The following is a 24,527-nucleotide window of genomic DNA, read 5'->3' as shown; positions in this document are numbered from 1 at the left end:
AAACCTTCCAATGCAAGAAAATGGGGCTCTGCATCCAGAGAAAGTGCAGAAGGAGCCTTTTGGTTTTCTTTCTTTCTTTCTTTTTAGTTTGTTTCTGGGTTGGTGAAGCCAAAGCTTTATCTGTTGAGTCATGCTGCTTTTGAAGTAACTGGGTGTGAATTTAGCAGTCTTGAGAGGACCTTTTTTTTTAAAAGAAAAATCCTCAGTGCTGACCTGACATCCAGAGTCATTCGTCTAGTCAGACTCCTCCCTTTGGAGTCCACTAAGCACCTCTCGCTGTACATGAGTTGACTGAGGCAGACTTCCGAGTTTTCCCTCCTACCTGCCTCTCCTCATCATTTCTCAGCCCCGTAAAGTGGCACTACTTTTTCGGAAGCAAAAAATCTTGGAGTTATTTTGACATTTTTTTTGAATGCTATATTGGTGTGTCAGCCACACCTGTTGGTTTGGCTACATCTCTGTTATTGTCTGCCGGGTACAAACCGTTCTTACTCCTCTCGTGGACTTTCTAACTTATCTTCCTTTCTACCTTCTCCTTCCAGCCAGATCTCCCACAGGAGCAAGGTAAGCCCTTTAAGCCCCAAATCAGGCCCTGTCATAGTCAAGCCAAACCTGCTAATCATTTATCACCACAAATAGACTCAGATCTAAATCCTTACCTGGCTTATTGATGGTCCATGATCTGACCCAACCTCTTTCCACCACACTTCTCCTTATTTACTAGCTCCTGGCACGTTCTGCATTTCTTAAGTAGGACAGCAAAGAAAGCCAGATGGTGCACAAAATATCAATCTTTTTGTTATAAAACTGATGGATGAACATAGCTTTAGATCTTTGGCTAAGAGAGAAAAGCAGTGACAGGAACAAGCGCCCTTTTCTCATAGAGCTAATATTAAAAAATATATATTTAAAATACACATATAATGCTCTACACACACACACACACACACATGCATATATAAAATCCAGATACTAAAAAGAATCAGGATGGTAGATCTGTAAAGAGTTGGGGAAGGTGAATATGATCAAAACATCTTTTACAAATCTCTCAAAGAACTAATAGAAATTAAACATGAAAAAGAGAACCAGATACATGTTTTTTCCATCTGAGACAGGATCTTGATGCATTGCTCAGGCTGGCCGTGAACTCTTGAACATTCTGCTTCATTCATTCTGTTGAGGGTTGAGACCTTATGTATTGGGTTTGGGTAATGAGAAACATTTGAAGCCTCCAATTGAACTATTGGAACAAATTAAACATTACTTTTGTAGAGAAATAGGAAACACTTAGAACCAACTGACAAGGAAAAGTTTATTAATTATATATATGAATGTGAATATGTACATACATATATTTATTTACCACTTACTCTTGTTTTTTGTTTTTGTTTGTTTGTTTGTTTGTTTGTTTTGGGACAGGGTTTCTCTGTGTAGTCTTGGCTGTCCTGGACTCGTTTTGTACTACTTACTCTTATTTCCCAACATTCATCATGACAAACCATTTTTTTGGTCATATTACCTCTACAGTGAAGATAACTATATGTATTCCATTGCCAGAAAGATGGCCTCTGTGTGCTAGGGTCCGGTATGCTTTATCAACTGGTCTTTCTACGGCAGCTTTCTGCAGACTTCTGGAAAGCACACAACTCATTTGAAGGTTACATTAAAGCATGGGTTATTAATCTTTCTTCTGCTGACATCAGTGCATCAATGATACAGTCATTGCCAAAGATGATGTCATGGGCTTGAGGACAAAGGGAGCAGTGCGCTCTAAGTCTTGGACCATTCTTGTTTTCTCTGTTGGAGCTGTCTGCCAAGGTGAAAGAGGGGAGTTTTGATTCACTGTTACCTCGTGTGTTTAAAAGTCACCTTTTCACGAATAGATGCTAACAAAATGAAACACTGATTAAATATTAAAGATGACTTTAATTCTACCTTAAAGCATATCACAGTTCCAGCTTATTCAAATCAAACATCTTCAAACCTTGTTGAGATTTACCTTGGAGCAGAGCACTTCCCCCTAGGGGGAAGCATTTGGATTCATTTCAATCTTTGTTCAAGAAATACAAATTGATGCCTGCCTCAAGAATAAGCAGGAAGCACAATTCTTTATAAAGTCTCTTTATATTCTGCCAATGTGAAGGAAATGCATTTCTCACTCACAAATGCATTGCATGTAAAACCTTGTACATTTCTGCAGACCTTTGCTTAGTTTCTTCTGTAAAAATTTTACGCTGAATTCTCCGACTGGTTTGTGACCTCAGGAAGTTCCATCCTTTCACAGATGTCTATTGTTTTTCTTACACAGTGTTGGTTTCTCTTCTGGTTATCTTATCCCACCTTTTTTGGCTATCTTTAGTAAGCAGAATGAATGGTCCAAGATCCAGGTCAGTGTCTCTGTCCATTCTCTGGATAAGGACTAGTGTCAGAGACAAATTTATTATCTGAGTGGTCCAGTAAGACCCACTTCTGAGGTTTGGGGGAAGGCAGCATAATAAAGGTGCTATGCTTTACTGAACTTGAACTCACAATGACAGAAGCTTGCCAGTGCTATAGGCACCTTAAGGTAACGATTCTCAACCTGCAGGTTGTAAGTGTTTCCCTGGGGTTGCCTAAGACCATTGGAAACAGTAGCAGAATTACAGTTATGAAGTAGCAACAGAAATAATTTTCTGGTTGGGGGTCAGCACAACATGAGGAACTGTATTAAGGGGTTGCAGCGTTAGGAAGGTTGAGAACCACTGCTTTAAGCACACTGGAAGCAAAGCCAGGCAGTCAAGGGTATAATCTTTCTGGGTTTGATTATATCTGATCTTAAGTTATGTGAAACAGCTTTTCTTTTCTGCTGAAAGCTATTTGAGTTGGCTCTAGACGCTTAAAAATAAGAATCAGGGCCATTCTTCAAAAGGCTTTTATTCTTCTTAATAAACACAGAACTACATTAGAAGCGACAGTAAATACAGAATGTTTTAGTCTTAGCAACCAAAGTTTTGGAGATCTCCAGCTAGATACATATTACTGGTTTCTATAAACATTTATAAAGGTTAAACTTATTCTGCCTTAAGCATCACTGATATCCACATTATCCAGTGTCTTCCTAGTTAGAGGGACTCAGAGATCTTATAGTGAGTCACGTGGGAGGGTAGATGGCAAGCTGCATATAGAAACTCAAAGAATGATGCTGGCAGTAGTCGGGGCTGACCTAAAGTCAGGAGTTGGTGGTGAACAAATAGGTTTGCAGGAAAAGAGGATAGAGACAGGAAACATGGAAGTTAAACATGAAGGAAAATCCCAATGATAAAGAGACCAAGTCGATACATTATGGCATTATTTTACGTTATGGCATTATTTTACATTATGGCATTATTTTTGTGTTGGAAATATTTTGTAGCTTTTAAGAATTGTATTTCAAGTATTTATATTTACTTACAGAGGCTTCTTAATGTATTTCCTAGTAAGAAGAGCACAATGTTTTATGGGAGTGTGGTTACATTTTAAAAACAAAACACATGCACAAATATTAATATAGCATTCTCAAAGACACATTTGAAAATGCAAAAAGCAATTGTCTGTGGTGGATGGGATTACAGTGACTTACCTTTTTCTTTGCTTGCTTGTGTCCTGATTTTTCTACAGTGAATAGGAATTATTTGAGTGAAAAGCAGAACGCTGGCCCTGCGAACAAATCTGATTAGTACTATGGACATGTGGGCCAGGCGATTCTAGGTGTCAGAAGCATGCTGGATAGAGATCTGGGAGTCAAGGAAAAACATTCTAATGCTTAGAAATAATAAGTGGAACTCATCATCTGGGAAGGGAAGGCAAGACCCGGGTGCCTTCCTGGTGGTTCGCTTGATCCTGGAAGACCATTCATTCTTTTAGTGTTCCCCTGGCAGTAATTTCCAGGTCAGGTCCATAGACAGGCATTTCTCCAATGGGAACATATTTTAACTTCGCCAAAATACAGGTGTCCCACGAACAGATTAACAAACCGGTCCTCTAGAAATGTGTTGACGGTGTCAGTCAATAAACGCAGGTTGGTGACACGCTTTAGTTTCCTATTGCTGATGTCACAAATCAGCACACAGATGATGCTCAGTGGTGTGCAAATTCATTATCCTTGTTTGTGGTTCATAAGTCTGAAATGTACTTTCCTGGGGGTAAAAACCAGGGTGTCAGCAGAGCTGTGTCCTTTCTGGAGGCACCAGAGTCCAATTAGTTGTCTTATCTAGAGGCCACCCACCTCTCTGGCCTTATGGCTGCATTTAAAAGCATTAGTGGTTTCGAGTCTTTTTGTGGTTCCATTTGTCGCTTTATCTTTTCAGGTTCCCTCTTCCATTTATTTTTTTTTAAAATTAAATTAAATCCATTTATTTAGTGCTCATTTATTTAGCACGTGCTACAACACACGTAGAGGGCAGAGGACAACTTGCAGGCATCTGTTCTCTTTTCTTCTGTGGGTCCTGGGGAGTGAAGCCAGGGCATCAGGCCTGGCAGCAAGCACTGTTACCCACCGCGTTGCACCCTCCCTGACTCTTCTACTTCTAAGGATGCTTGAGATTGCACAGGACTCATCCGCATAACTTGGGGTAATCTCTCTATTTTAAGGTCACCTCATTGGCAACTTAGAACCTTCATTCTCCTTTGCCATGTGGCCCACACCCAGAGTCTAGGGATTAGGATGTAGGTATATGCTAGTACTAGGCTTTCCAAGGACACCGTCCACATAGCTGCTAGAAAAGACTGTCTGGCACGCACACTGGACCAGACCTCTGTCCTGGCTAAAGCCTCCCTGAGCCTCCTAACCGTCCCTTGAACTGCTACACTAGTGTCACCAGTGTCTGAATGACTCTCACACCAGTTTTCACCCCACCACTGTCACCTCCCAGGAGAGATCAGGAAAATTCTGAAGTGCTGGAAACATCCGCCTCCTCCCTTCTTTCTGTGCTTGGCTCCTATTCCTCAACAGGTGTTGGTTCTTCTGCCTTTTGCTCACCTGGCTGATAGGTAGCTCATTTTCTTCTTATCCTCATTGGTAATTTCTTCCTGTCTCCTGTTTTCCTTGGCTACCTCTTCCTCTCCCAAGTCTAAGTATTTGCCCTGTGAAGGAGAACTTGATCATGACCCATCTTCTCCACCCTTTCACCTTAAGCGATCTCACTCATTGCTGTGATGACGACCATCCGATCATTGACAGATTTATGTCTCCAGATATAATTTTTTTAAAACCTGATCATCACCAATTTTACATCTCCAGATGTAATTTATTATATAGCGCCTACCCAGACCCGCCTCTAGGCTTATATAGACAAATATCTGCCAGGGTTCTTTAATTGGGTGCTTTGATGGACAGTAAACATCTAGGATGAAGCCATGCTAGGACAAAATGTCCTTTTGAGTACTCTCAACCCGAGTGTCTGCAGTCACTTATTTGTTGAATACTCCGTAGTCTGCACAGCGCCAGGAAGTGGGGAGTTTCCCGGCTTTTAATTTTGTGCACCAGACTCTGCTCTAGCTTTTCTCTTCATCCTCCATCCTCCACTGTCATGGAGCAGATACTAATCCTCATTTTGTACAAGAAGAGATGGAAGAAGCCCCAAAGTCAAGTGGACCGTGTAAGCCGTTAAGTGGTCCAGTCAGGCCTCGAATCTTTGTAGCTTGACCCCAGTTGTCCTTGCATACCTAGTTTAAACAGCAAAAAAGAGTATCAGGCTTGCTTCCAGGGAACCCTCAGAGCAGGCTGGCCATGGATCCCCTCCACATGCCTCTCGGCCTCCACACGCACTTCAAGTTTGGTAGTGAACTTGTGGTGGTTAATGCGTACTTGCCCCCTTCTTCTCCCTCTGAGGAATGAGCATCTACTGAATCATTTCTGTTTTCTCAGCACTTTGTGCTGAGCCAGTTCTCCCTTAGAAGCCATTTCTGCTGGCCCTAGTTTTGTACAGGCACTAGAACGTCACTTGTTTCTCTTTAGTAGAGCGTTTCCTTTGAACCTTCTCCTCTTGCCCAGGGTATCACTTTACCTTTTGAATCACTACCAGGTCCCACGTCATATTTCCTTATTGCACAGACCACTAGCCATTTCCTCATCTGATAGCACCTGGAATTCTCCTCCGAGGCACCTCTTTTAACTTGCCATGGGCACGGGGGCTAGTCTCCCACCTGCCTTCTCTCTAGCAGGAAGCTGCTGTGTTCCTAACCTTTGCTCTGGAGGCAGTGTCAATATTTAATTTTGTGTCTGCCCCATCTGCACATTCTTTCTGCGGCTATCGGGAGTCCAAGTGGAGAGGCGTGACCTCAGGCGTGAGCAGCTGCTCTGACTGCCTGAGGCTTTGCCCATTAGAGTAAGGGGCTCAAGGGTCAGGAGAACCTTTCTGCTGGATCCCTTCCATTTTAACACATTCCAGCTCAAGTCAGCACCTCGTTCTATGGGGATGGGGAGGCATGAGGGGTGGGGGTGGGGGAGGGAAGGTACCAGGTGGGGTGAAAGTGTAAGAGAGGTTAGGAGAAGATAGTGGCATCAGAGTAGAGAGACCTGGTTTCAGGCTTTAGCCACACTCAGACCCTAGATGTTTTGTCTCCAATGAGTTCTTGCCTCTGTGTTTTCTTCTTCTTCTTCTTCTTCTTCTTCTTCTTCTTCTTCTTCTTCTTCTTCTTCTTCTTCTTCTTCTTCTTCTTCTTCTTCTTCATGTTAAAGTGGCCCCAGTATCCTTATCAAATGCAACTATCTGGCACATACTTGACAGTTGATGCAACGGGTTCAAAGAAAGAACACACTTAGAGTATACCATAACATTATGTCCAAAAGGAAAGACCTTACAAATTGATATCGGTAGAGAGAAAATGAATAGATTCATTCTGTTCCTTTAGGCATGTTGGAAGAGAATGGCCCCTGTGAATGTTTAATTGTGTAAATGGTTATTGGGGTACCAAAAGAATCCTCCAATAGCTGGGGCCCAAATTATGGCACAGTGGCACTAAAATAACTCACAGGGTGGATGCTGATTAAAGCTAACCACTGTCTCTCTACTTTCCCTTACTATTAACTGATGCATGGCTTGAAGTGTATTGATCTTTGTGATAAATTATATTTATTTCTATCCTTCTGGCTTATTGCACAGAGCAAGCAACTGTGCGAGAGACTCCAGACTTCTCTTTGTCAAACGTCTTGCTTTCTGGCCTCACCACTGCACTGCAGTTCCCTCCTGTGTTTTGACCACGGAGTGAACAAAGCCCTGGGAGCTATTTGGTGTGCATTTGTATCTTCAGAGACAACCCAGTAAAGTCTGGAGGAAGCTTTCTCTTTAGTTTCTGTTCTTACTTAGCCATGTGTTACTATGATGAACTCTTTGTCTCCTAAAGGTTCTACGTTTCCCAGTCGCACCACCCTAGAGACCAAGTCTTTACCACAGGGGACTTATTATAATAGCCAAGTCATGGCAGCTTTCAGAAGCCTTAATAAAGTTATTGGGCCACAGTACAGCTAATGCCCATGCCAGGCAAATAGAAATGAGTTCCAGCTTGTGTTTGAATGTCAAAACTTAATTATCTAGTATTTGATATATTTTTAAAAGTACTTAAAAATCAATCTGTCACTTCTTTGTAAAGACTCAAAACCAACATGCTATTAATTTGACCTTCCTTCAAAAACATGCTGGCAAAATGATTAGTCTACATTCTTCATTAAGACCACAATTAAAACATTTTGAGATGGCTGTCAGTCTTTTTTTTTTTTCCTCCAAGAAAGGAATATTTTCTCTTTAGCAATTAAATATCCAGTCAAGAAAAGCTAACATAAGTGCCCTGCATGAAAGACTATTATCTGTGAATTTTATGGGAGAAATGGATGTGAAGACATTGAAGTTATTTTTGACATAAACAGTGAAGTGGTGAGGTAGGGCTTGTGTAGTATGTAGTTCCCACATATGACCTTAGTTACGCCTAGCACTGGGCCAGGTAATATGGTGAGGTACTATGTAGGAGCCGTTTGCCGAAGAGTATTTAACCCCAAACACTGTGGGCCCCTAGGGGCATGTGTATTCGTGAGGCCTTGAAGACAATGATTCCTGTGTGTCATCATGTATAGAACTTTTAACTATGGCACGCAGTGCTGAGGCCAGACTTGCGGACGAAGCTCTAAAGCAAGGCCTGGAGACTCCATTGCGCTTCAGCGGAGAGTGTAGGTGTTAAGAATAACAGAGGCAGCATTCAGCACCTAATGTTCATTTGCAGAATGGGGTGTGGTTCCTTTCCAGCTTTAAAGCAAGTACCTGAACTAAGTATTGGTGCGCTTACCTGTTTAACTCTGAAAATTGCACATGAAACCCCTATACACAGTGTTGTTAGTGCTACTGTTAGTATCCTACTATAGTTTCCTTGCTACACATGGAGACTTTCTGCTTAAGAGAGGACATGGAAGAAACATTCTTCAGTTTCTTATTGTATAGAGTGGTGACAGCAATAACTAGCTATTAGGAATGTTATATGAATTTAATAAGTTTGCTGTTATGAGGGTTAAATCAAGTGACAATTGACAGGTACCCCAAGACAGCAATGCTTCAAGCCGGTTAGAAGCTTATCTCTCAACTAAGCCAAGCCCACAGGCGGTTTTTAATCTTAGAATGCTGGCTTTGTGTATGTTGGCGTAGGTGCATATTTGCATATGAGCCTGCACATTCGTGGAGGCCAGACGTCAGAGTCAGGTGTTGGCTCTTGGGTGCCGTCCCCATTTTCTGAAGCAGTCTTGGAAGTCACTGAGCCAGCTAGACTGGTCAGCCAGTGAGTCCAAGGATCAGTTTGTATTCATCTCCCCAGTACTGGGATGACAAGTGCACATCAACATGAATGGCTTTTTCGCATGGGTTCCGGGGCTTGAACTCAGGTCTTTGCGACTTGCAAGGCAGCACTTTACTGACCGTGCCAGTGCCCCAGTCTCTTGATGCTGGTTTCTGTCTGGCTGTTTCACTCTCAGCACATCTCTAAGCTGTCCATAAAATGTGTACTTGCATTGCATTGTATTCCCTGGTTAAATGGTCTCGTCTTGTTGGAGCTGCGTAGATTCTGTCTTTACTCTGGTGAAGCCAGGAGCCTGGTTACAGGTCAGTGGTTTTATACCAGCAGGCAGCAGCTGGTATTCTTTGGCCTAGTAGTCTAGGCGTCAGACATAGATGTTCTCAGTTGTTGCCTTGAAGCTGCCCCCTACCCCTTTCACCTCTTCTCAGCTGTTTATATCTGGGCTGGGTCCCCATACGCGGGTTAGAGGGTGCTAAATCTTGGAAAAAGAGCCTTAGTTTCAGTAAGAGAGGAATGCCGGTGGCCAGTTCTTGTTAACTTGTGATTGTGGAAGAAAAATCTTGGCACGGAGTAGCATCGCATCGCGTGTTGTACAAAGAGTCCTCGATGTGGACACAAGCTGCTGTATTAGCATTCAAATTTAAGTAGCTAATTATATACTCAGCACTTAAAACTGTGGAAAACAAACACTTTCCAAGATTACTTCAGAAACTAGTTAGCGCTGTTTAGACCCATTATAATTAATGTACAAAAAAAGGAAGAGCTCCTCCAGCCTTCCAGGGTTGCGTAATTGCAGGGCTCCTATGTGCACAGCATGTGTTCTCTTGGGGAAACCTCACGGTCAGCCTTTATTTAGACCATCCTTCTTATTTTTTTTTTTTTTTACTAGAATTTAGAAATTCTAGGACCAAGGTTATGGCCAAGATGGCATAAGACCATGTCCTACTCCACGTGGGCAGCGGCCATTTCTGCTTCCATCCTGGCTTTATCTCTAGAACGTGCTTGGTACATGGTAAGCTGTCCATAAAAATATATGTTCTAAATAAGTTAGTGCCTCAATTAATTGCCAGCAATGGTGGGTGAGAACTCCACAGGAGCTGAGCTGTGGCTTCCAAGTAATTTCAACACTAGGTCCTAGTAGGAATTTGCTTTCTTTGTAGCTAAAGAGACCAAATTGGACCAAATTAATGCTCAAAATGAAAGGAATATATATCCTACATGTGGTTGAGTCTCAGAGTAAACACACTATTTAGTTCTCAGTGCCAGCTCTGCGAAGGGCATAGACAAATTGCCAACCAAGTATTATTTTCTTGTGTGCTTGTTTGTTTGTGAGACGAGGCCTGTCATCTGCCCAGGCTGGCCTCAAGCTTGCCACATATCAGAGGATGATTTTGAGCCCGTGACCCTCCTGTCTCCATTGGCCAACAGCTTGTGTTACAGGCATGGATCACTACACCTGGATTGTGGGGTTTTGGGTGATCAGACTCAGGATTCCAGGCCAGGCGAGTGCTCTGCCAGCTGAGCTACAGCCCCAGACTTTGTTGTGTACTTTACTCATGAACTCTCACACTGGAGTAGACTTCAGAGGCCACTTAGTCTGAGCTCTCTCTGGGTCCTGGTATTGTCTCTGCAGCACCCCTGATGAATGAGAGTTTGTCTCTGTCCATCCCCGGTGAGCAGATAGGTCTCAATTAATTTCCAAGTATAGTATTTCATTTTCTAGAAAAGTCTGTTCCCACGGTTTAGGAAAAGAAATATTCCCAGGAGAATAAAGAAGTGGAGAAAAACCATGCCTAATCAAGGTCACCTGGAAGGCCCGCACCTCCAGCTCCGAAGAGTGAGGTTGTGGAGGAGGGATTAGGTTCATGTGAATCGCACTCAAGTAGCTGGTCAGTGCCTCATGGGAACAGGAAATTCTCATCCCAGAGCTGGGGAACTTCAGAGGCCTTTTTGGATGAATCTTAAGGGACTCTCTATAAGGCTTTGCTTGTGCATTTTTCCCCATGGGAGAAGGTTCAAAGCTTTCGTCTACTTCGTAGGGTGTAGCCCTACAGCTGGGAGCTTGTGGGTTCTCTGGCAACTGAGCTTGCTTACTTGCTTTCTTTCTGTCAATTTGTCCTTCTGTCGCTCGTGTGTACAGAATTAAAATTCTGGTTTCCTTTCTTTTGTACTCATGTAAAATAGACTTAATTAGACACACTCTGACAATTTCTCAGAGGTGATTATGTGATGTCTGTCGCACAAAGAGAGGAATTTAAAAGCTGTTACAACTGGGCAGCAGGGAGGTTTCACCCCACAGGCCCCACGTTTTCAGGTTTCAGGAAGCCTAGGCGTTGCTTCTGCCTCCAGGTGTCGTCCATGGAAACCCACCGCTTTTTACCTTCTGTGAGCCTCATGATTTTTTAAATTCTGGTTGCTGTGGCTTTACCTCTGCCCAGAGCTTGTGGAACAGGTGATTGGTCAGTTCCTAGGGGAGTCATGAATTCCATCCTGGCTTATGGTGTCCACAGGAGCCTAGGCATTTAGTCTTCTTCAGAATCCATCTGTCATCTTATATTGGTGCTTTCGTATAGGGGCTACAGGCTCAAAGAAAAGAAAGTCCTTTTATAATTAATGAAAATATTTAGGGTAGGAGCCTGACTTTATTTATTTTATTTATTTTTATTTTTTAGGAGCCTGACTTTAATCAGTACAGCAACTTATAATTGTTCAGCTAAGGGAATAACACTTACAGTTTGATAGGTGAACAATTTGTAGCAAAAACTTCAGGAAGATATTTTTTTGCCCATAAAGAAAGAACTAAGAACACCACTGAGCAGGAGCTTATCATATATTAAAAAAAAATACTTATTAGCCAGGCGTGGTGGTGCACGCTTTTAATCCCAGCACTTGGGAGGCAGAGGCAGGCGGATCACTGTGAGTTCGAGGCCAACCTGGTCTACAAAGCAGGTCTAGGACAGCCAAGGCTACCCAGAGAAACCCTGTCTCAAAAAACAAAACAAAACAAAACAAACAAAAACCAAAAAAAAACCAAAGACCAAAAAAACCAAATCCCAAACCAAAAAATGTATTAAGTTCCTAAGGCGGAAGGTTCTGACCCCAGTGGTAGTGAGTCAGACCCGTTTCTCCTCCTCTTCAGCAAACATTGCTTTGGTGAGCGTCACACCAAGTAAGCAGCCAGCCTTCCTTACTCCCTGGCGGGTGAGAACCTCAGCTGTACACAGTGGAGAGCACAGTGTTAATGCCAAGGAGGGCCACAAAGCATTGTAAGTGAGCAGAGGTAGGGGGAACCAGAGTACTCCACACTAAGAAGGAGTGGGGTAGGGGGGCAGGGTAGGGGGGAGCATGGGGCCGCCTTTCAGGAGGTAGTGGGCAACCCTGAAGCCATTGCTGAATCGGCTTTCAAGGAAATACTGTGTCTGACTCGAACTTGCTTTGCACTTGTGAAGGCTCCGTAGGACCCGGTGAGCTGGACATTCTTCTAGATGATTCTTGTACTAACTTCAGAAGGTTTTGGCTGGAAATGGTGTGTGAGTTTTGATAGGTATTACTTTGATATTTAACCTACTTAAATAAATAAAGCAGGGCTTTATTTTCTTTAGGGTTAGCGTATGATTCTTACTGCTGGAAATTGAAAGGCATCATGGATCTGTGCCTAGAAGGTTACCTGACCACTACAGGAAATAGATAAGGTTGAAAGTTGGAGTGGGGCAGCAGCTAGAGATGGAGATAAATAGATGAAAGAAAGAAAGAAAGAAAGAAAGAGTGAGTGAGTGAGTGCTGGCTACATTTGCTCTTTCAGTCATAGATAGAAGTGACCACTCAGGGGCTCTCAGGGAGGAGAGTGCTGGGAAGTTTTTCACTGAGTAGTGGGAGGAAGTGAGGTTATAACTCGGGGAGTTTTGCTTTTCTGTGTATGTGTGAAGTTGTGTGCTAGCTTAGCCTTTGACAGAGGGCTTTGAACCTATGTGTGGACTCCCACAAGTCTAAGTACGTGGCCAGGAGACAGCAGATAGGAAGGGTTAGTGATGTTCAGCTAGTGAAAATCCATGGCAACTGGGCCTGGCTTTAGGCACAGCTGATTCTTTTATGTCTAGGTGTAAAAATTCAGTCTTTGGGGGCCTGGCCGAGCAGGTGTTGCTGTTTCATTTGATTTTTATTTGCTGGGCGTCTTGGCTATTTGATGGGCTCTTGTCTGTGGATATTGGCTTTTTCTCTGTTCAGGGACACATTAGAGGTGTCTGGTTAGTTTTAAAAGAATAATTGGCGTTAAAAGACAAGTCCTGCTTCTTTCTGGGCTAGAGCTGAGCATACAGCTCGTTGTTAGGATCGTGGTAATGAGGCTGTGTACATAAGTAGGGATAAAAGCACTTTGCAAAACCCATCTCTAGCAGGAAGAGAGGCGATTTAGTAGACAGGAGCCCGACACTTCCTGTGTGTACAGTCATTAGTGACAACCTGTGAGCCTGGGGAAAACATGTTTTGTTCTGTGGAGCAAGAATATCACTAAATGTTTATTAGGAAAGCTCTTCAAACTAAACATGTTTGATAGGGTCACTTCTTCAGCTTTGGCTACAATCCTTCTCTCTCTCTCTCTCTCTCTCTCTCTCTCTCTCTCTCTCTCTCTAATCCACTCTGCAGCCCGATGGAAGAATGGTTCAGGGGCCACAGGACCCTTTGGCTTTTATTCGTGGAGTCAGTAACAGTTGTAAACAACTTAGAGGAGGCTCTGGGAAGCTGGTCGGCCGAGCCTGTTCACTAACCCTTCTGGTTTAGTAGATAGAGCAAATAGGATTGGGATTGCTTCAGGGTTGAGTCATGGGTTATGAAACAAAGACAAATTCTTGGGGCTTACCCTTTGGTACAGAGAGGTAGATAGGAGCAGATAGCCGTGTTCATGTTGAGGTGAGGAGGAATGGCTTAGAAAGGGCTGTGGAAGATTAAGTTGGGATTTGAGTTAGCCCATGGGGTAGTGACTCCTGCAAAGCACCCCCCCCCACCCACTCCCCTCCCATCCCCCTCCCCGCTGCCTTTCTACTCAAGATCATCAGATGAATGTAATCCACAACACTCTTTCTGGATTTAAGCTGGTTCAGGGAGAAGGTATACTGCAGCAGGGGTTGGGCAGCCACAAGTCCGCACATCCCTTAGCACTGTTGTCTCTGGTCTCAGATGGCTGTGAGGGCCAGTTTGAAATAGCTCAGGTGTTGGCTATTGCTGAATGCGTATCAAGAGCCGGTGGCTTTGTGTGGCCCAGATGGGCTTTATTATTTCATGTCTGTTTCTAAAAGATAGTGTCTTAGTAAGGGTAGTCCAGAATTAGCTATGAGTGACTGGAAACTCACAGCGGCTTAAATATGGTTCCCAATGTTATACAACTTACACCATTTTTATTGGAAAACTAGTTAGGACCACTGCGAATGTACTGTAGCCTTCATATAACTATACTGTTTACCAGGTTGATGTATATACAGGCAGCTATATGTTGTGGTTAACTTACACCCATAATTTAGAATTTATAGACACATAAGGTACATTTCCCTATGGCTTTAGTTGAGCAAAGAAGGCTTAATACACCTTGATACTAACTCTTTCTTGTCCCTTGCAATGTTCACAAGGAAGGAGTGAGACCTCCGGAGCCCCTCTGTGGTCCGTGGTTAGTTGTTTGTAGGTCCAATCTTGTGCAACCAAAGCTGCTTTAAGGTTGTGTTTGCAATGGTGGTGGTGTGCTTTGGAGATAGCCTTTCCCATGTCTTTTGGTTTTTGGCTCTTCTGCAACATTCCTGAGCCTTAGAGGGGATCTCTGCACTCATCGTGGGTCACTGGAAAGAGAAAGCTTCTCTGGTAAGTATAAGAATAGTATTTGTCTAAGGGTATGAACATAAATATGAAGCTTACAGTTTGGCGTCATATCAATTTAGCTACATCGTAGTATGGCAGTGGCCCTAGAGATATGACCATCCAAGGCATGGATTTTTGACAGTGTTTACAATACCATACTTTTAATTTGTTAAACTTTAAACCATTAGTAATAATATTTTATATATATAATTTTTAGTAAGTGACAAATCCACAATGGACCATTCAGAGGCCATCTTTGTTTTTTTGAAGTTGTTTTTATTACTTTTTTATTTTTTAATTTTTTAGCTATTTACCTCTATCTATATTTTTAGGAAAAATCTACACAATGCCTTAAAGCTCATTCTTCATTGAGTACAATGTAGACTTTTTTTTACTTCCCATTTCATGGCTGCATGGAGCCCTGCATAGCTGAACTAAACTTCATTTAACTTTGGTCTCACATTATTGAATTTCTGGGCTATTTTAAACTTACATCTATTGTGACTAGCATTGACATAAGTGTCTTTGCAGTTTCTCTGTGTGTGTCTGTGATTAGCTCCTTAGAATGCCTTGTTTATGCACAATGGCTGAGTCAAGGACTCTGGAAGGCTTGCGGTAGCTGATAAATATTCTAAACTGGAGAGGTGACAGGTGAATATGATCAAAATGCATTGCATGAAGTTCTCAATTAATAAAAATATTAACAACTATCCTGAAACTATCTTCCAGGAAGATTGTACCAAATTGTGGCCCCACTATGAAGGCGATCTTCTCGCTCTTGGTATCTTTGTAATGAGAATGCTAAAGAGCATGCCATCAGGGGCAACCAGAGGCTACATTTATACTGGAAGTGAATGCTGCCTTAAGCAGCTCACCTCAAACTGGGCGCCGTGGCCGACAACCAGCCTACCCAACTCCTGTGTAACTGAGGCTTCCTCCCCTTTCGTCCATCCAGCAGATTGGGATCATTGCTCCTCAGAAAACTTTGATGACTTGGCCTCCCACTTTCTATTACCCCAAACACCAGAAGATTAGGTCCTCCATGTTCATAGGCTGCTGGTTTCTGACAGGAGTCTGTATGTAAAGGAGATGTTGTAGGCTCACAGATAACACCACATCTTCTCCCCTGGACTGACTCCAGACCTCATCTGCTCCTGAGGTCTGGCTCCTCATGGCTCGTGAAGATATAGGTGTTGTATGCTATACAGTGGGGTGTGAGTTCCCTTACTTGCCTGCTGAGTGGGCCAGCTTGACATTTTGTCTCCTCAGGAGCAAAACAAAAACCAACTGCCTAGATGTCCAGGTCCTAGGATGGTGGTAGTTATCTTCAACTGTGGCTCCTTTAGGTAACATTCATTAGCTATAAACTGGAGCATTAATCAGGTGTCATATTTATTGGCTGAGGTGTTCCCCCTCACCTCTTCCCCCTCTAGTGCAGTGTTGTTTTTATTCTGAGTTTTGAAGAGCCAGGCTTGTTGCCATGGCAACGCCGAAGCTTTCAGGCACTTGTTTGTTTGTTATATTCCTTTGTCATTTGGAGTGGTCTTTGGAGGCTCTTGAAAGAAGATGTGCTGCTTACAGTTTGACAGTTAAATCACCAGCTGCCTGTCAGAGAGCGGAGCTGGGAGGAGGAAGAGGAGGCCCGCCACAAAGTCCGTCCCGCTCCCCACCTTCTGCTTTTTACAAAGACTGACTTAGAGAAGACAGCACCAGAGTCGGCAGCTTTTATCCGATATCTCTCAACTCACAAAAGAAATCCAATGAAGGCTGGAACTATAAAACCAGACCTTTTCTTTCTTTCTTTCTTTCTTTCTTTCTTTCTTTCTTTCTTTCTTTTAATTAAAGATTTATTTAATGTCTATGAGTACTCTATCTGCATGTAGACCTGCCAGAAGAAGGCATCAGATCCCAGGATAGATGGTTGTGAGCCACCATGTGGTTGCTGGGAATTGAACTCAGGTCCTGTAGAAGAGCAATCAGTACCTTTAACCTCTGAGACATCTCACCAGCGCCCCCCCCCCCTTTAAAAAAAGATTTATTTATGTACTATCAAACCAGACTTTTAATCTTGTTTTGCAACCTCTATTCTGTCTTCCTTCCCAGAGACGCAGTTAAGTGAACTCCAGAAAGGTGGGGGATGGGGGTACACGAGCTCCTTCAGCCCATGAACTCTGAAACAGAGGCGGGGCTAGAGAAACAAGGCACAGATGTTGTTTGGAGGAACTCCTGCTTCCCCCTGCCTTTAACTGTGGAAAGTGCGTGCACCACGTGGTCCTCCTCCACCGGAAGAAACCAGCTGTGGTTAGGACCAACAGTGTTCCTCAGAGGTTGGGTCTCATTGCCTCTTTGGTAGGATGGCCCACTGAAAATGCTGAGGGTCAGGTTGTCTGACATATTGGATGGGAGTCTGGATGGATAAATGTTGGAACGATTGAAAAAGGAACTTATTCAGGAAGAAAAGCTTTATGTTTATGGTGAAACATTTTAGAAAATTAAAAGGCCAAATTTACATTTTGGCATGAATTTTGTGTGTATATACATATACAGACACATACTCACAGAAACATTTTATTCATCCATGTAATACTTTGATTTCTATAACTTTAATGATTGTTTAAAAGATTTATCCTATCCTTTAAAATGATTTTATTGATTCTTTGAGAATTTAGTTTGGTATATCTTGAACATACTTAATTATCTTTTAACTCCTCCCACATTTAACCCCATTTTCATTATTATTATTATTATTATTATTATTATTATTATTATTAATTCATATTACATCCCGATTCTATTCCCCTCGCTCTTATCTTCCTGTTGCCCCTCCCTCTTTGGCCCTATTCCCCTCCCATAGACCTCTGACAGATGGGGTCCTCCTCCCCGACTGTATGATCACAGCCTATGAGGTCATCTGGATAGCCTGCATCCCCTTCCTCTGTGTTCCCACAGGGCCTCTCTGTTTTATCCATCTTGGCATCCTTTTTTTTTTTTTTTCAAGATCGGGTTTCTCAGTAGAAACCACACGTTCTGTCTGTCTGTTCTGGAACTTGCTTTGTAGACCAGGCTGACCTTGAATTCACACAGATCCACCTTCCTCTGCCTCCCAAGTACTGGAATTAAAGGTATGCCCTGTTACCACCCAGTCATTTTAAACCCCCTGAGTCCTCCTTTTGTTGCTCATATTCTTTTGGGTGTGTGGCTGTCCACTGGGGCTGGGTCAGCATCCTAGGGACCACATCCTTAAAGAACACTGACTCTCTTTCATCAGTGATCAATTGTCAATAAATCCTCAGCTAAGGGTGGACTTTGTGCTCTTTTCTCCCGTCTGCTCTCGGATTTTGTCTGGCTTGAGTTTGTGTGGTTCTTGCGCTGTCATAACCACTGAGTCCATGCTTGTGTGGATCTGCTCTGTTGTGTCTGCAAGACGCTGTGTCATTTTAGTCCTCCAAGACACTGTGTCATTTTAGTCCTCTGCCATCTTTAGCTCTCATCATTTTTCTATGCTCCCTTTTTCAGTAATCTCTGAACCTTGGAAAGAGGAGCCATGATACAGATGTCTCATTTACAGCTGAACATACCATAATCTCTTATTCTCTGTTGACCTGTTATGGGTCTGAGTTATTTGCCTTCTACCTCAGAAAGACACTTTTTTGGGTCACTTTAATACTATGTTTATTTAACAGAATAATGTAATAGGTTCTCCCTTAGGCCCTGTGACCTATCTAGCCACAGGTTCTCAGCCCTGATAACTGTGCCAGGTATGGTATAGAATAGGCCTTAAATCCATTCAGAATGTGTTTAGTTGTTCCCATGACATTTATTCCATAATTGTATCAGTATTGTATCTCTTGCTAGACTGGTTGTTATTATATCTCCCAGGGTTTACAGATGAGACTGATGAAGACTTTTCTTCTCTGACAGTATTCATAGCTCTTTCCAAGCCTATGAAAGCTAGCCAATAGGGAAGGAGCTTGTAGGTCAGTATCATCTTTATTTCCCTGTTTTCTATGACTCAGGGATGCAGTGTCTTCATCAATAGGGTATTACCATCATGTTCTGGAGAGTAGCCAGGAGCAAAGGCAATAGCTTTAATGTTTGGGCATCTTTGGGACTCCACTGGCCAACTCTAAAAGAGGCAACTTGTTGCTGGCTCTGGGCTTTTTTATTGGTTAGTCTGTAGTGTCTAGTAGTGACCTTTATCTCCTGTTAATTAGGGCTCTGCCCATTAGTAGAGTAACTCCAGTTAAACCCTTTTTATATATTTATATGTGTACATTTCCCAGAAGCACTTTAGTGTTGATTATTTTTCCCTTTTCTGCCTCCTCTGCCCTGCCTTCCATCCCACGCCAGTTAACCTTTTCTGTTTCATGACCCCCTGCCTCCATCTATACTGCCATCTTCTATTTCCTCTTCTTAAAAAGCCATCCCCCATAGCTTTTTACTAGTTTCAGAGCCCCTGTGGGTATTCCAAATGAAGCGCACATATCTAAGGATTCGAAGCTAGCATCTACAAATGAGAGAAAATATGTGATCTTTGGCTTTCCGGGTCTGGATTATCTCGCTCAGAGTGAAGGCTTCTAGCTTTATACATTTATCTGAAGATTCCATTTTTTCTTTCTTTCTTTTGTTTTTGTTTGTTTCCCTTTGAGACAGGGTTTCTCTGTATAACAGTTCTGGCTGTCCTGGAACTTACCCTATAGACCAGTCTGACCTCAAACTCACAAATATTCGCCTACCTCTGCCTCCTGAGTGTTGAGATTAAAGTGTGCACCACCATTCCTGGCCCTCGTAATTTTTTTCTTAATAGCTGAATAATATCCCATTGTGTAAATGTACCACATCATCGCTAACCATATCTATGCTGTTTCTGTTCTTTTGCTGCCATGAGGAGAGCAGGTATATCTATAATAGAACAAAGAACCGCTTGGATATATGCCCAAGAGTAGTAGAGATGGGTCGTGAGGTAAATCTATTTCCACTTTCAGAGGAGCTCTTACCCTGATTTCCATATGATTGCACCAGTTTGTACCCCCACCAGCTGTGAAAAGTGTTCCTCTTTCCCTACACCCTTGTCAGCGTGAGCGTGACCATTTTGACTAGAATAAGATGGAATCTCAAAGTAGCTTTAATTTGCAGTATCTTATCTTTTACACATATCAAAATACCATAATTTAATTCCATCTTCCTTCATGTTAACATCTAGATTGTTTCTAGTTTCTGTTCTTCAAAGGAGTCTGTGCTCATGTTAAGTACCCAGCAAATCAACCAGTCCCTGTTCAAGAAATGGCAGTCATTTCTGTTTTCCAGTTTGTCTTGTAAGTTGGTACATAAGCCTGAGAAAAGACTAGTGTAGAACGTCTAACGTACGCCCAACTTATAATGCTGGCTCCTCCACTGAGGCATTCGAAGGAAACTTCAGAAAGAAAAGCAGTTACAGTGCCGCTAGGAGCACCCCACTGGGAGATGCATTTCTCTGCATTCTACAGAGTGTGAGGAGATCCTCACATGTGTTATAGCCTGGAGCTATATCCGGGCTATCCGATATAGCACAGTGGACAAGACAGGTCTGGGACAAGGCCAGCTCCTTTCTCATGATCCTGCTTCCAACAAGCTTGTGGGTCAAGGGTAATTCCCTAGTTTTCTCACCTGTAAATTTGTAAGGTGATCATTTTTTGTTTTACCTCTAGAGTTCTTCTTATATTTAAATTTTAATCATCTTAAGCTCGTGGTATGTGTTGAGCAAATTTGCAGTGACTTGTGATGAAAGGATTGACTTTAAAAATGTTCCCCAGAATTTTAAGTGTGGTGGTCTGGGAAATTTATTGAATTTTATTGTGGTGAATTTAGTGCAGTTTACTGAAAGGTGTGTATGTGTGTGTGTGTGTGTGTGTGTGTGTGTGTGTGTGTGTGTGTGTGTGTGTGTATAGGACAAAACAAACAAATGGACAGAAAAAAAAAGCCAAAGAAAAAGCACAAGAAACACATATAGATGTACACACACACACACACACACACACACACACACACACACACACACACACACTCTTTCACATGTAAAAAATCCCATAATGAAACAAAGCCAGAAACTATAATACATAAGCAAAAGACTCGTAGTGTAAGAAAAAAAAAGGGGGGGGGGAGGGCCGACAAAGCATTATAAGGCAAAAATACCCTCCAAAAATATCGTTGAGTTTGTTTAGTGTTGGGCATCTACTTCTTAGCATGGGGCCTGCACCTAAGTGTGGTTTGCTAGTTTCATTTTGTTTGAAGTCAGAGTCTGACTTTTGTTGCCTGCAGTAAGAAAATCCTTAACCCTGGTACCAACCTGGTCTTGGCTCTCCAGTTGGGCCGTAATTCTGTGCCCATGGGCGAGGGTGCTCTGTGTCTGTGATATGTGCCGGAGAGGGAGGTAGCACCTATGTAGAAAGTTGTTGGTGCTGACACTGACCGGACACAGGGTTGGCACATACTTCTTTCCATCAGCGCTGAGTTTCAGCGAGATGATTAATTGCCTGTGAACTTGACCCTCATCTGGATGTGTCACCTGCAGACTCAACATCAGTGGACGTAGTAGGATGTTCTAGTAATCACTGTAGTTAGTGTTTTCTCAATCTTGTTTTGCGCTGTGGTAAACATGCAACAGCTTCTTCTTCAGTTTTGTTTTTGTGCAATTTTAGCATCTTGAGACGGAATCTCATGTAGCTTAGGCTGACCTCAAACTTACCCTGTAGCCAAGGATGACCTTGAGCTCCAGATCTTCCTGCCTTTACCGCTCATGTGTTAGTGGGTGTTAGTAGGTGCCTTTCAGGTTTAAGTTCTTTCGAATGACTGCCAAAAGCCATTATATAAAGACACAGGAAAAGATTCAGTGATACAGGGGTTTTAGCAGTATATATTTCTTTAACATCCATGTGTTAGTGTACTGAGTAAGAGGATTCAAATATTCAGGTTCTTTTTGCCAGACCTTGTGCCTGCTTTAGCAGGGAGAACTTTTTAACCCAGCCTTGTTGCTCTATAGGAATTTGAGTTGTACAGGAATGCTTTAGTTATCAGAATTTTCTTTAGAAAAAGCCTCTGAGATTTGCGATAGGTTTATATATTATTATACGAAGCACAGTTTCCTTTAAGAGCGTATCTAAATCCCATCTGTTTGATTGGAAAGAGGAACTCGGAATGAATCCATCTAATTTTCGGCTTTCTCCCTTGGAGAGGATTATGATTGAAAGTCAGAGATGGGTGATGTGCTTGCCCCCCCCCACCCCCTCCGATGATTTCTAGAGGAAGTCTTAAGGTTTCCATAGCAATGCACAAGGAGTCATCATCTTCTGCCGTGATTTCCCAGCAAAGAAGAGGGTATTGGGAGCCACGGTTTAGTAGAAATGAAAAAAGATGGCACTGGGATCAATCTAAATGGGTCTGAACGACAGGGGCAGGGCACTGCTTTGTCAGCTGACTGTGACTGACTCCAGCTGGATTGCTCATTACTCACCAGTACTGTCAGGGGGAATTGGCCCCTTGCTTTGTCCAAACTTGAGATAGGGTCTTACAGTTGGCTACTGAGTTCCATCTTGGAACCCAGTGATGTTACAGTCGTACCCTTCATCACCTTCCTCTTTCTTTCCCATGTCCCCTGGCCTTCCTTTCTACTCTCTGCCCCACTTGCCTTCTCTGTTGATTCCTGTCAGTTCCCCTGCTCCACCTCTGGAAAGCTTGTCTCAGATGCTTGAGCTCCATGTGGAGTAGGTGACAGGTCCCACATCCGGCATCCTTGGTTATCTTCTCATTGTCCCCAGGCTCTGGGCCTGCTGTGTTCCCTTCCTTGTTACAGTCCAGCCTGTTTCCTAAAAGAGCCAGCCTCTACAGCTCAGGTTACTAGGTATGTGCCACATCTTTGTTTGGTTAAGCCTAAACAAATTGTTCTCTTTTTATAAAAAAAAAAAAATTCCACCTACTATCCAACATAAACATGGGCTGTCTTATATGTAACAAAGCCAACAAAAAAGACTATGGCAGAAGTATCTGTCTCTCCATGGACACTGTCTGTGGCTCGGTCAAGGACTTCCCAGTGGAGAGGGCCAGCTCGGTGATTTCATTTGCAAGAGGCACACGAATTTACATTTATCTTAAAGTGGTTTTTCCTTTGAACCAGTACTTCACTGTAGCTTCAAAAAGCAGTCATTGGTGATGAATGCCAGGCCAATCCTAACGCTGATGATAAGCATGCTCGAGAGAGGCTACTTAACTGTGTGTGAGTTTTAGAAAAGCCAAGATGATCCTTTGCCTCAGAAGGTTCACTTCCTTCCCCTGCCAGTTGAGGGGGGAGGGTGCGGGGGGAGGAAGGACCCTTGACAGGACGGGAATGGCTTAGTCTTGAGATCCTGTTTATTATTTTAGACCTACGCCAAGCTTCTGCTGTTTTTTTAGTTAAGATCACTACAGACCCTGCTGACACAATCTCCGGTGACCTCAGGACCAGCCAGAGTAATTGTCCACAAGTGCTTTACTTGGGCAGGACATCCTTTTTGCCTTTCCTAGGAAGAAAGGTTTCCTAGGTTATTGCTTCAAGAATAGAAATCCAAGTCTGAATTAGGTACCAGTTTCCCCACGTACAATGTCGAGTTTGGGTCTTTTAAGTTCCAACTGGAAAAGGGAAGAGAGGGACCTTCTCCTGGGGAAACATCAGAGAGTTTCATGTTCATGACTAGACATCGACTTCATCCATGTATCCATCTAACACACGCTGAGGGAATTCCCGTGCAGACAGTGGGCCATCAGCACGACACACACGTGTCCTTTAAGGAACATATCTTCCTGTGAGGAATGCCTGTTTTTAGCTTTCAACTCATGCCTCTTCTGTGACCCCCATACTGAATACAATTTAAGGAAGAGAATGCAGATGGGAGAGATAGCACACATCAGATCTAACTGTTAACGTTTGTCTGTGTTCTTAATTATATATCTAAGGATAAGGGAAAAATTAAGACGATGCTCAAACAGAGTAAGGATTGCTGTAGGTTCTCGACATGTTCTTTGATTCTTAGGCCATACCCTGCTGTTTCCTGACTGGTATGCTATCCAGACTCTCTGATTGGCACTACCTAAGGTGAGAGGGAGGCAGAGTATGAGGATATACTGAAGGCTCTCAAAAGAGCAAAGCTTTAACTATTATACACCTGCCCAGCTTGTCAGGTGTTTGTTAAATGCTTAAACTGTGGTTGCTTGGAAGTGCTGTAAAGTCCCCTTTTGGACCTGAACGGGAGGGAATCACCTATGAGGGGACTTAAGGTAGCATTTGACAACCACACTGACAGGGGACGGTGAGTTAATCACACTAACTCTCTTAAACTAGAAGATTCCCAACGGAGCAGAAAGCCATGTGTTGGGGGAAGGCTGCTTTGGGTTAAAATTAGACTTCGTGTATGGAGAGTTGATAGGTTTTATCTTGTAGCTAATGAGGAAAAATTAGCCCCAGTTGAGGAGTGACAGTAAAAGCCATACTTGGCAGGAGATGGATTTTTGTAGTATTCAGAAGGAAGGATTATTTGGGCAGAGGGAGCAAGGAACAGAGAGAACCTAAAGGCAGTCTGTGTTAATTCACAGGGAGTAGAAGCATTTGGAACAGAGGTCTTACTATGCTCAAACTTTGTTGCAGAAACTTGAAAGGTCTTGCATCATTTTCTCCTCCCAGGCCTGGGAGGGATTGCACGACTTCTTTCAAGCCCTGACTGTCAGTCTGCTTTAGGACTGGGAGACGGTACATATTTAGTCAACCAAGACAGCAAGTGATTCTCTGATATGCATCTGTAGTTCAAAGCCTGCAGCTGTGTGAGTCAGCGAGGCTGCTGGTAGGAATACCATCGCTGGTGAGGTGTAAACAACAGCTGCTCTGCAGG

The 24,527-nt window shown here is 43.0% G+C and overlaps 1 protein-coding gene across 5 annotated transcripts in view; it reads left to right on the top strand.

Moving 5' to 3' along the window:
• Positions 1-24,527, top strand: part of SYT16 (synaptotagmin 16) — a 244,442-nt gene that overhangs the window by 68,690 nt on the left and 151,225 nt on the right. The window contains exon 1 of one of the 5 annotated variants that reach the window (XM_084791505.1): positions 11,963-12,059. The exons of 3 other annotated variants lie outside the window; for them this stretch is intronic. In XM_084791505.1, the coding sequence (XP_084647631.1) occupies positions 12,035-12,059 (25 nt within the window). In that variant the 5' untranslated portion in view covers positions 11,963-12,034. Of the gene's footprint in view, positions 1-11,962; positions 12,060-12,163; positions 12,258-24,527 lie in introns of those variants that run through there. One more of the 5 variants, XM_084791501.1, reaches the window with a different exon arrangement.

Source organism: Acomys minous (assembly GCF_964271855.1).
Source record: "Acomys minous genome assembly, chromosome: 8".
Lineage (NCBI taxonomy): Eukaryota > Metazoa > Chordata > Mammalia > Rodentia > Muridae > Acomys > Acomys minous.
The sequence above is the reverse complement of the archived record's forward strand: the minus strand, read 5'-3'. Positions and strand labels throughout refer to the sequence as shown.